General features: G+C 46.4%; 1 protein-coding gene and 2 non-coding genes across 3 annotated transcripts; all 3 read left to right on the forward strand.

The window, feature by feature from the left end:
• The first annotated feature begins 1599 nt into the window (after positions 1-1599).
• Positions 1600-11269, forward strand: LOC143955787 (large ribosomal subunit protein eL42). The gene is made up of 5 exons (XM_077465937.1): positions 1600-1739; positions 8304-8409; positions 8748-8815; positions 10940-11062; positions 11197-11269. Exons 1-5 carry the CDS (start codon positions 1737-1739, stop codon positions 11215-11217), a joined length of 321 nt encoding a protein of 106 aa, XP_077322063.1. The 5' UTR covers positions 1600-1736; the 3' UTR covers positions 11218-11269.
• Positions 7700-7834, forward strand: LOC143989810 (small nucleolar RNA SNORA3/SNORA45 family). Its single transcript, XR_013277081.1, has one exon. It is a non-coding gene; the product is annotated as a small nucleolar RNA SNORA3/SNORA45 family (small nucleolar RNA).
• Positions 9979-10113, forward strand: LOC143989806 (small nucleolar RNA SNORA3/SNORA45 family). The gene has a single exon (XR_013277080.1). It is a non-coding gene; the product is annotated as a small nucleolar RNA SNORA3/SNORA45 family (small nucleolar RNA).
• Positions 11270-12318: the final 1049 nt, after the last annotated feature.

A 12318-nucleotide genomic window follows, 5' to 3' on the forward strand; every position in this document is an offset into this window, starting at 1 on the left:
TGCATGGAGTGACCTCACATGTACGCTCCGTTTAGCCAGCTCTACCTGCTTTTTTATGGCAAATGGGTGACTCCATAGAGGACCCCTCCAGCGAAAGGAGCCACCTGCACCAGGAAAAGGGGGGGGGGGGGGAGTGATCAGTGGCGGGACTAAAGAAGGGGAAGCAAATATGTAATGGTTGGAGAAGCAGCATGCAATGTAAGAAGTGACATCATCAGCAAGCATCCCTCGCCTCTTTGTTTACACTCAGCCACCAGAGTTCTGTCATTACCCAAATATGCCCATTACCATATGGGCAATGATGTAAGCAAAGTGCCTCACTCCTTTGTTTACATTCAGCCTGTGGGTCAGGAGCCTCCTGGCTGGCAGCTGAACGAAGGGGGGGGGGGCATTATTGGTTGCTAGGAAGCCAGCGGATGCCGGCCTCCTAGCAACCATGAGCCCCGCGCAGGAAGCTGCCATATTCCATGGCTTCCCGGCACCGAATGTGGCTGAGCGTCTCTCTCAGAATTGGTGCCAGTTTGCTTATCTGTGGTGGGGGGGGATTGATCTGGCAGCAAAAGCGTTAAAGGACGACTTGTACCAATTAAAGGAATTTGTAAAAAAAAAAAAAATCTGCGACAAAATTTGTCTCAATTGGCGCCTAGTCGATCAGCTCTTGATATAAATTTGTTTTTAAGATGTGTGAGAAAAAAAAGTGGATGGAAGCTGACTGGTTGCTACGGGCAACGGCGCCAATTGATTTTTGGACCACGTCTCATTTGTTATATATTCTCTTGTGTCAGCTGGCACCTCTATAGACTCAGGTATAATTTATTATATATTTTATCTTCTAATACATAATGGCATTTTGATGGTTTTCTTCTGGCTTCTGGTAACCCATAGCAACACTGTTGTATGGGGGGGACACAGCGGCGATGTCAACGTGCATGCGTCACTCTCACTCGCTGTGCGAGCAGGCGGTTGGACAACACGCATATTTATTATACATTTTATCTACTAATACATAATGCCATTTTTAATGATTTTATGACAGCTTTTAATGGTTTCATGACAGTTTTCTTCTGGCTTCTGTAACCCATAGAAACGCTGTTGTATGGGGGGATGCAGCGGCGACGTCAACGCGCATGCGTCACTCACTCGCTGTGCGAGCAGGCTGTTGGACAACACGCATATTTGATTATCTTCTAATACATATTTATGACAGCTTATAATGGTTTCATGACAGTTTTCTTCTGGCTTCTGTAACCTATAGCAACGCTGTTGTGAGGAGAAGCTGTAGAAACGTCAACGTGCATGCGCACAGCGAACAGGCGGTTGTCAACGCACATATTTATTATATATTTTATCTTCTAATACATAATGGCATTTTTAATAATTTTATGACGGTTTTTAAGGGTTTTATGGCAGTTTTTAATGATCTTATGACAGTTTTCTTCTGGCTTCTGGTAACCCATAGCAACGCCGCTGTGGGGGGGGCGCAACGGCGACGTCAACACGCATGCGTCCCTCTCACTAGCTGTGCGAGGAGACGGATTGGTCAACACGCATGCGTCATTCTCTCTCGCTGAGCGAGGAGACGCCGCGGCGCCGTCAGCACGCATGCGTCTATAGACTATAGAGAGGAGGGAAGAGCGCGGCATTACGCTCTATCCCATTATAAACTCGTTGGTCGTCTATGTGCATTACTTGCCTCACTTCCTTCTTCCGGTCCTTCTCTTGCGCGGCGGGCCAAGATGGTGAGTCCTGTGTGGTTGTGTCTCCTGATCCGGAATCCGCTTCCATCCTCCGTCTTGGGCCCGGTCTATCAGGCTTTAGTGATGGTTTATCCCTCGCTGGGTCCGTGTTTAGGGATGTGCCCCGGACCGGGTTCTCCAAGGACTGATGCTAGCTGTGGGAGGAGGGCGTTGTGCGGCTCTATAGATCCGAGAGTCCCGGGCGTTTTTCTATAGGGCGGGAGGTTCACTGTATATGGGGGTGTTCGGGGCCTAACTGTGTGTAATAATAATAGGCCTCAGGAACAGATCTAAGGCTGTTTGCGTGTCCCCTGTGGGCTCTTTGCAGCCACTTCCGGTCTATAGCGAGGGCTGCATGGCATTTCTCTATGCGAAAAGTGTGGGAGGGGGCATATGTATGGCACCCCCCGCAGTCAATACTTTGTAGAACCCCCCTTTTCTCTGAAATTACATCTCTTTGGGGATGTCTCTATCAGCTTTGCACATCTAGAGAGGGACATTTTTGCCCGTTCTTCTTTGGAAAATATCTCAAGCTCTGTCAGATTGGATGGAGAGTGTCTGTGAACAGCAATTTTCATGTCTTGCCAAAGATTCTCAATGTGATTTAGGTCTGGGCAGTGACTGGGCCATTCTAACACACGAATATACTTTGATCTAAACCATTCCATTGGAGCTCTGGCTGTATGTTTCGGGCCGTTGTCTTGCTGGTAGGTGAATCTCCGCCCCAGTCTCAAGTCTTTTGCAGACTCTAATTGGTTTTCCGTTAAGATTGTCCTGTATTTGTCTCCATACATCTTTGCATCAACTCTGACCAGCTTTCCTGTCTCTGCTAAAGAAAAGCATCCCCACCATATGATGCCGCCACCATCATGTCTCATGGTGTGTTCAGGGTGATGCGGAGTGTTAGTTTTCCGCCACACATAGCGTTTTACTTTAAGGCCAAAAAGTCCAGTTTTGGTCTCATCTGACCAGAGCACCTTCTTCCACATGTTTGCTGTGTCCCCCACATGGTTTCTCACAAACTGCAAACAGGACTTCTCATGGTTTTCTTTCAATGTCTTTCTTGTCACTCTTCCATAAAGGGCAGATTTGTGGAGTGCACAACTAATAGTTGTCCTGTGGACAGATTCTCCCATTTGAGCTGTGGATCTCTGCAGCTCCTCCAGAGTTACCATGGACCTCTTGGCTGCTTCTCTGAATGTTCTCCTTGGCCGGTCAGTTTAGGTGGACGGCCATGTCTTGGTAGGTTTGCAGTTGTGCCATACTCTTTCCATTTTCATATGATGGATTGAACAGAGGTCTGTGAGATGTTCAAAGCTTGGGAGGGGTTTTTTTTTTTTAATTATATATATAACCTAACCCTGCTTTATACTTCAACTTTTTCCCCGACCTGTCTGGGATGTTCCTTGGCCTTCATGATGCTGTTTGTTCAGTAAAGCTGGATACACACTACAATTGTCTTTAGAGTGTGTGGTGGAGCGCCGCTCTCCTCTATAGGAGATCGGATGACAGATGGAAAAGTAGTTTTTTTTTTCCGGAGCGGGTCGGATGTTAGCAGACATGTCCTCACTGATATCCGACGCTCCATAGACATCCTATGGAGCGTCCGTTCAGGTCCGCCTGAAAAACTGACAGGCGGACCTGAACGGATCGGCTGTGTGAAAGAGGCCTAAGAAGGAAGCGTTGGTTACAATGTTTTATTGCCCAGATGTTTTGACAGCTGAGTGAGCAGATAAGTCTTATTATATGAAGGATTCGGCAAACTTTGCCATAGAGATCATCAGGGGTTGAATCGAGGTGTTTTTTTTTTTTTTTTTTAATATAGTAGTGACTATCTGCTCTTTGTACTATACAGGGGGTCCCTGACTTGCAAACACCCGACTTACGAGCAGGGCTCTGCATGGACCCTCTGCCGTTCTGCGCATGCATAGCCAGACGGAGCCTCGGGAAATATCTGTAATTGGCTGCGCATGCGCAGAATCGACGGAACATCGGAAATGTCTGCAATTGTCCTGCGCATGCGTGGCCGACTTACGAACATTTCCGGATTACAAACAGTAGGAAAGTTCCTAACGGGTTCATAACCCGGGGAACCCTTGTACAGGGCTCATTTTCTCTTTTCTTTTTTTTTCTTTTGTTCCACTAGATTGTAGTTGGCATTATCTGAATAAAGGGGGCTGAATACAAATGCCCCCCAAACTTTTCACACTTATTTGTTGAAAATAATTTTCCTTCCACTTCACAATTATGTGCCACCTTGTGTTGGTCTATCACATAAAATACAAATTGTGTGTGTAGAGAGGTAATGGTGCTGCACACCCTGGGTAGTATAATATGGGGGAAAAAAAAAAAAAATCTATATTTTTTTTTTTTTATTTTTTTTTTTTTTTTTGTCAATAGAGTTTTATTAAGCAAATGTACATACATAGAAACAGTGCGCAGACTTGTAGTACAGAGGTGTCATATCGCCAGAACCAGGTGTGAAATTACAAAATGCTTAGACACATGAGCTCACAACTGTCTTCTATAAGTAGCCATCACATTCTATATGAGCAGAGCCTCTTTCCATACAAAACTAAATAAAGCCATGGCTACTACTTCTCATCATTACCGTTACTTAAATAATTGGTATAACTGCAATAGTGTGGGAAATGGGGAGGGGGAAGGAGAAAGAGATAAGAAAGATGTGGGAGGTAAAATGTGGAGAGAAAGAGGGTGAAATATAAGGAAGAGAAAGAAAAAAGAGAGCAGAGCTTGTCGCCCCGAGGAGGACCGATCAGATATAAGGCTGTCTTCATCCGAACGTAGTTCTAGTACGTAAGCCCGTCATTGCGTACCAGGGTTAATGCCTCATCCATTTAACAGGTCCCGGAAAGCCACAGAATATTTAAACTGAACCCAGGGAGACCAGGTTTTGTGAAATTTCTCAGCCGTATCTTTCGCAGTGGCAAGTAGTTCTTCTAATGCGAAAATGTGATTGACCGTGTGTACCCATTCTACTATTGAGGGCACCGTAGGAAGTTTCCAATATCTTGGAATTAGGGATTTGGCCGCTATCAGCAAGTATTTAGTTAAGGATCGATTGTACTTGCTCAGCGCCAAATTCGATATGTGCAAGAGACAGCACTCCGGTGAAAGCTTTGCTGTGGTGCTTGTAATCTGCAAAATCAGTGAACAAATATCTCCCCAAAAACTACTCAATCTAGGGCAGCTCCACCAGATATGCAGCATATCACCCGCCGATTCCCCACATCTCCAACAAAGATCTGAGGACGCCGGGTACCAACGTTTCACCTTGGTCGGGGTAGCGTACCACTGGGATAGCAATTTATAGGAATTTTCCTGAAATCTGGTGCTAATAGTGCCTTTGTGAGCCAGGATGCAGGCATCACGCCATTGTATGTCAGTAAAATTGGTATGGAGAGCAGACTCCCAGCGTTTCCTAAGTTTATCTGGTCCAATATGATCTAGCTGCTGGAGAGATGCATACATAAATGAGGTGGTTTTTTCCACTGGTGCCCCACGCAGACACATCGACTCAAAGGGTGTCAGGTCCCTGAGGACTGCTTCCCTCCTCTCTGGTGTTAGAAGGTAATGGCATGCCTGTCTGTAATTCCAAAATGGGAATGTGGCCGGGGGAAGGATATCCCGTAAGTTATCGCAAGAGAGGATTGCTTTATTATGTACCAGATGCGTGGCCAGAAGGGGGACCTTATGCGGACCTGTAAAGGTTTTACCCGACCGCCCCGGTGGGAAATCAGGATTACCCAAAAGGGAGTAAGTGGCTCGGACGACGTAAAGGGGTGTCGGGAGGCCAAAGTGTGGAACACCTTCAGCGAGGCCCCAATAAGGGGGTGTTGCGCGAGTTCCTTAGGACACTTGGTCTGTGGGATCCACGGTGAAAATCTCAATGGTGTCTTTGACACACTACTCTCTACCGAGATCCAGTCTTTGCTTTCCGTATGGCAATGCCAATCAATGATTCTGGCTAGATGGGAGGCGTAATAGTATAATTTAAAATTTGGGAAACCCATCCCCCCCTGCCTCCTTTGCTTTCATCAACAGGCGCAGCCCAATTCGTGGACGCTTTTGAGCCCACAGAAATCTCCATAATAAAGATTGTAGATGTTTGAAAAAGGAAGCCGGAAGCTCGATAGGTAGTGTGTGAAAGAGGTAGAGCAGACGTGGGAGAGTTATCATTTTAATTAGTGCTGCCCTTCCAAACCAAGAGAAAAGGCCTTGGGACCACTTAGTTAAATCTAGGCCTATCTGCTTCAGTATGGGTGTAAAGTTGTGCTTAAAGATGCCACTCACCTGAGGGGTAAGATTAACCCCCAGGTATTTCAACGATCCCGTCACCCATCTAAAGGATGTGTTCAAATGTGCTTGCGTCAGTACCTCCCGAGGGGAGCGACAGGTTCATTGCCTCTGATTTAGAGTAGTTGATCTTGAGGTTCGAAAGATAACCATAAGCTGCAAAAGCCTGTACTAAATTTGGGATCGAGGTGTGGGGGTGAGTTAGAAAGAATAAGTCATCTGCGTAGGCAGCGATTTTTATAAGTTCTCTGTCCAATGGTAAAACCCGTAATGGAGGGGGAATTATTAACCGTCCGTATAAATGGTTCCAAGGTGAGAATAAACAAAAGTGGGGAAAGGGGGCACCCTTGTCTCGTCCCGTTGCGTATCTGCACGGGTTCAGACAACGTCCCATTGATCTTCAATTGAGCCGTTGGGTTCCGATACAGGGAGGAAATCCAGGAAAGCATACGAGTTCGTAGGCCAATGTGTGCACAGGTCGCGAACAAAGTTCCAGCTGACCCTGTCGAAGGCCTTCTCCGCGTCTGTGGACAGGAGAAGGCCCCCGATCCCAGCACCCTGGCAATGGTGAATCAAGTTCAACGCCTTTGTCACGTTGTCCCTGGATTCCCTCCCCGGCATGAACCCCGCCTGTTCAGGGCCAATCAGTTGGGGCAAAAAATTTCGTAAACTGTTTGCAATAATCTTGGACATAATTTTCAAATCTAAGTTGAGTAAAATCTATATTCTATATCTCTATCAGGGCTTGACAAAACCCGGGCACCAGGTCGCATTTGCGACTAGAATTAGCGACCTGGGGCAGCACAGCTGGGGGTATCCTGTCTCTGCGGACAAGTGCACTTTTTTTGGGGAAAATGTAGTTGAAAAAAAAAAGACAAGTTAAGTTAGCCCAATATTTTTTTTTTTTTTTTTATATTGTGAAAGATAATGTTACGTCGAGTAAATCGATACCCAACATGTCACGCTTCAAAATTGCGCCCGCTCATGGAATGGCGACAAACTTACCCTTTAAAATCTCCATATTCTACAGGTTGCACGTTTTTGAGTTAGAGGAGATCTAGAGCTAGAATTATTGCTCTCTACCGATCGCAGCGATACCTCACATGTGTGGTTTGAACACCGCTTTCATATATGAATCCCTTGTAATAGGAAAAAAGCATGACACGTCCTCTTGTATATGAGATCTGGGGTCAGAGAGACCTGACATCTCATATTTACACTAAAATGCAATTTAAAAATAAATTTGTCATTTGAAAAAAAAAGTCTCTAAGAGCAATGACTTGGAGACATGTGGGGGGCTTCCCCTCACTCTTCTCCATGTCAGGGACAGGTCCAGATCGCCGTCATGGACCTGGCTCCTAACTTTTTTAGCTAGCCCCTAGATTCCAAGCAAATTTGTCAACCCCTGAGATATATCTCTCTCAATCGCACTGCCCTGACTGCACGACCAATCGTGGAGGGCAGAGCGAGTAGGTCTTCGTTTATTAAGCTGGCAGCTGCAGTATTTGTATTTTTTTTTTTTTTTATACTCCTGTTTAAGCAGGAAGGTAAATAAGTAGTAAATGGATTTAGTACTTTAAGAACATAGTAACAGCATACTATGCAGCCATGATCTGCCTGCATTGCCTAGGGATAGAATCGCCAGGATCGAGACTATAGAGTCACACCTCTGCACTCCTCGTGGCCTTGGTGTGCTAGAGTTCTCGGAGAGTGATTGCTGATCTTTATTCACCGGTTGGTTCTCTATTGTAGCTCAACCAGTCAACTGTACAGCAACATCCGCCACTCCGCTCTTCTGTATGGGGAGGAGGAATGATGTGTGAGAAATTAGTTCTGCTTGTAACTGCTGTGGATATAAAGCATTCTGGTGCGCACTACACACCTTCCTAGGAGGCTTTAGCAGAGAGGAGTGGCCAATAAGTGAAAGTTGTAAAAAAAAAAAATGCCAAAAATTTAATTGGGGTGGTTCAGTGCATCTGTGGGGTGAAGATCCACTTGCTTTAGTGCAGGGGGAGGCAACCTGGGCCCTCCAGCTGTTGTACAACTACAAGTCCCATAATGCCTCTGGGAGTATTGTAACTGCCCAGCCTTTCAATGCCTCATGGGAAATGTAGTTCAGCAGCTGGCAGGGCTACTGGTCTCCCCCCCCCCCCCCCCCCCCCCCCTTGTGTTCAGGATTAGAGCTCCATTATTGTTTTACATCTGCCGGACGTTCAGTTTTAACAGTTCCTCCTTTTTTTTGTTTTGCAGGTGAACGTCCCTAAAACCCGCAGAACTTACTGCAAAAAATGTGGGAAGCATCAGCCTCACAAGGTCACCCAGTACAAGAAGGGGAAAGACTCCCTCTACGCCCAGGGTAAGTATGTCTGCTATAGAAGTTCTGTCATAAAAATCACACTTTAGCCTCTGTCCACATGAGGGTACCTTATCTGAAAACCCATGAAAAGGGCTGTCTTCACCCAGGAGGTTGATGCGTGCACTGACATGGGGGGGGGGGGGTGTTAATGCGTGCGCTGACGTCAGTGCTGGGGGGGGGGTGCAGTTTGGCATCTGCCCTGGGCACTGGTTGACATTGTCCTGCCACTGATCCCAGTATAAGTGAATGGGACTGGCTGCGTTACCAAGATTTTTTTCGTAGTCAGTCTCCCTGTGACTTATAATATATATATATTTTTTTTCCTCCATTCTCTGCAGGAAAGAGGCGATACGACCGTAAGCAGAGCGGTTATGGTGGGCAGACCAAGCCGATCTTCCGTAAAAAGGTCAGTTCACATCTAAAACTTTATCAATCGTGATCAGTAGGTGTATTATTGTAGCTGGGTGTGTCCCAATCCTTGAAGCGAGGGGGGGGGGGGGGGTTCTTATTGGACTCCAGGATATGTACGCATTTTGAAGTGGAACAGATTACTTTTTAGCTCTGGATATGCCAAGGCTACTTTCACACTGAGCCACGGGCGCTTTGGTGGTAAGATGCCTCTTGTTTTAGTGGCGCTTTACTGCCGCTAGCGGTAAAAGCACCCACGTTCTTGTGCTTTGGCACCCATTCATTCCAATTGGCTGGGGTGATTTATACAGCACTCCCAAACAGCCCCAAAGATGCTGCTTGCAGTGTGGACAAAGCAATCAGGCTGGGGTGGCAGTTTTTAATCACTTTACAGGCACTATATTTGGCACTAAAATGATTGAAACCCGCGTTCAGTGTGAAAGAGCTCTAAGGGGGTGATTTACTAAAACTGGAGAGTGCAATATCTGCTTCCAGGTTTTATTGTCAAAGCTGAAAGGAAGTAAACCCTGATGAGTTTACTTCCTCCTTTTTTTTTCCCTGCAAAGGTAAAGCATAATGGACTACATATGTAGCGGGTGCGGGCTTGTGGGGGGGTCTGATGTAGCGGGTGCGGTCTCCTGGGGGCAGAGCAGATGCGGGGGGGGGGCAGAACTCTGGCCTTCCCTCAATCTTGCACAGTGGTTTCCGGCTCCTCTCCTGGACTGAAGTGGCTTCCTCTGATTTCACTGCACACTGAGCTTCTCACAACATGCATTAGAAGCTGCAGCAGGTCAGAGCCCGCTTTCCTGGCTGGGGTACATCTTGCTCTTTCCTCCCCAGCTTGACTGTCCCTGGCACCTCCCATCTCAATCAGGTGAGCCTTCCTGACATTACATGTGGGTGTTACCTATGCTATACAGCCTGCCTAGGAACGCCCACTCCTCCATACTGATACCCACCCAGCAAGTCATTTTGACATTTGCATAACTCCTCCCAAGTGTCAGCCCACTGCTTGCATCAGGGCTGAGGGTCCGTGGAGATGAGTACTGGGGTCCAGGAGCTGTGATGTATTCAGGAGTTGATGTACAGCCCCCTGCTAGCCCCTCCCACCAGCCATGATCTGCCTGCATTGCCTAGAGACCTAGGGATAGAATCGCCAGGATCGAGACTATAGAGTCACACCTCTGCACTCCTAGTGGCCTTGGTGTGCTAGAGTTCTCGGAGAGTGATTGCTGATCTTTATTCACCGGTTGGTTCTCTATTGTAGCTCAACCAGTCAACTGTACAGCAACATCCGCCACTCCGCTCTTCTGTATGGGGAGGAGGAATGATGTGTGAGAAATTAGTTCTGCTTGTAACTGCTGTGATGTCTGCAGCACTAACATCTGTATAAGCAGAAAAATGCAAAAATATTTAATTTGTCCATCGGGAAGTTTTTTTACATATTACACAGCTAGGTCTAGTTAGTGGGGTGTTTTTGCTAAAAAAAAAAGAGTAAGGTATGTATGTAAAGGGTTTTTTTTTTTTTTTTTTTTTTTTTTTGAAGGGAGAAGAGGAACCAGAGAAGGCAAAACATTAGATTAAACTTTAGCTGGAATAAAAATTTGCGTTCCACATCTCATTCCTCTACACTGTAGGGCAGTGGTCTCCAAGATGTGGCCCTTAGCTCTCATTTATCCGGCCCTTGGGGCATTATTTCATCCACTGATACTAACGGGGCATAATTCCTCTCTGATACCAATAAAAGATGCACAAGTTCCCCCACTTGCCCCCCCAAGTGATGCCAATGGCTGGGCGCTCCCCCCCACCGATGTCGGGACCTTTTCTACTCTCACTGGCCACAGTCTGAAAGTTTAGCTACCCCCTGCTGTACTTCTCAACCCTTTCCTCAAGTACCCCCAACAGGACATGTTTTGGGATTTCTTACATAAAATAGCTGTCCAAAATACTAAGCCATTGATTCTGATTTAAAGCACCTGTGCAAGATGAAGGGGAAAAACCTGCAAACATGGCCTGTTGTGGTTACTTGAGGACTGAAGTTCAGAACCTGGTTTATGGTATTCAGATGTGTGTATGCGTCTGGGTTGCAATTCTTATAGAACATCTTATTGTGGCTCTGCAGGCCAAGACCACCAAGAAGATTGTGCTGAGGCTGGAGTGTGTCGACTCCAACTGCCGATCAAAGCGGATGTTGGCTATAAAGAGATGCAAGCACTTTGAACTTGGAGGAGACAAGAAGAGAAAGGTGAGCGTTTGCCCAATGTTAGATGCTTGTTCAGCTCAAACTTGTAAAGCGGAGATTACCGGTAACTGGATTATTTTTATTCAAAAACTCTTGGTCCACATCTGATCAATTTTTTTTTTTTTTCTCTTCCACAGGGACAAGTCATCCAGTTCTAAGCTGCCGCATTACTTCTGAAAACCAAATAAAATCTTGAAAATTCAATACTAAGTGTGGGTTTTTTTTTCTCTTCCCCCTCTGATAAAGCAAAATGCAAGATACTAAACTGAGTGTGGTGGTTTGGGTTCCTGCAAAGTGTGTGTGTGTATAATATTCTTTCATTTCTCCCCCCCTCTAATGGCTGTACATCAGGCAGCAACATCCACAAACAAGACACCCATAGTTAGAGGTCGACCGATATGGGGTTTTTCTCTAACCAAGATTTAGAGATCGGGGTGGCTTATATTTTGATTTCACAGCCAATAGTGATAATTGTGTGAAACTGTATGGAGAGGAGCTGACAAATTCAGTGTGATATTGGAGGTGGACGGGATCCAGCCAATGATTGGGCTGTTTAAGAAAGGGGGTGGGGCCACCCAGATCCCATCCAGTTGGCTGGATAGCTGTCTCTCTGTCCCGCCCGCGCCCCCCCCCCCCCCCCCAGTAGTTCCTCCTCCCTTCTCCACACTTTATTTTTTTTATTTTTTTTTGGCTCGCCAAAATGACCATATGCCGGCCGATATCAGTCGACCTCTTATATATCCAAAGCAAATACTTCTGCATGCTGGTAGTGACTAGTATACCAATGTCTCTTCTCCCTTAATTTCTCTTCACCAGTCAGCTAACATCGCCCCAGTGCTGAGGGAGTGGGGCACACGAGGGTCAAACAAAGATGCTGTGGAAGCGACAGAACGCCTTATCAACTGATGTCACTGTTGGTTGGGATGCCAGTGTCTTAATGGTGCATAATGAAAACCTGAGGCTTTGTGTAACTAAAAAGCAGGCCTGATCTAATTGCTTGTATACTATTATTATTTTTGTTGGTATTTTGTCAGGGCACCCTTAAACCTCAAGGCACTCCCAATGTGCCTGGGAACCCTTGTTCAAAAGGGCTGCTGTAGCGCTGAGTTGTCCAGCGCAGTGTCATTGTGGACCGCATCTGCATTACGGTTGCCCTCCAAAGGGCTGGGTGTATCCAGAAGACTATATCCTGTGGGGGAGGGGGGGGTTCTCTCAGAGAATAGGTGCAGGTACTGAACCACCCCCTCCTGCTGAACTAC

Source organism: Lithobates pipiens, unplaced genomic scaffold (genome assembly GCF_037356315.1).
Source record: "Lithobates pipiens isolate NorthernLeopardFrog02 unplaced genomic scaffold, aLitPip1_a1.2 Scaffold_1, whole genome shotgun sequence".
In the NCBI taxonomy this organism is placed as follows: domain Eukaryota; kingdom Metazoa; phylum Chordata; class Amphibia; order Anura; family Ranidae; genus Lithobates; species Lithobates pipiens.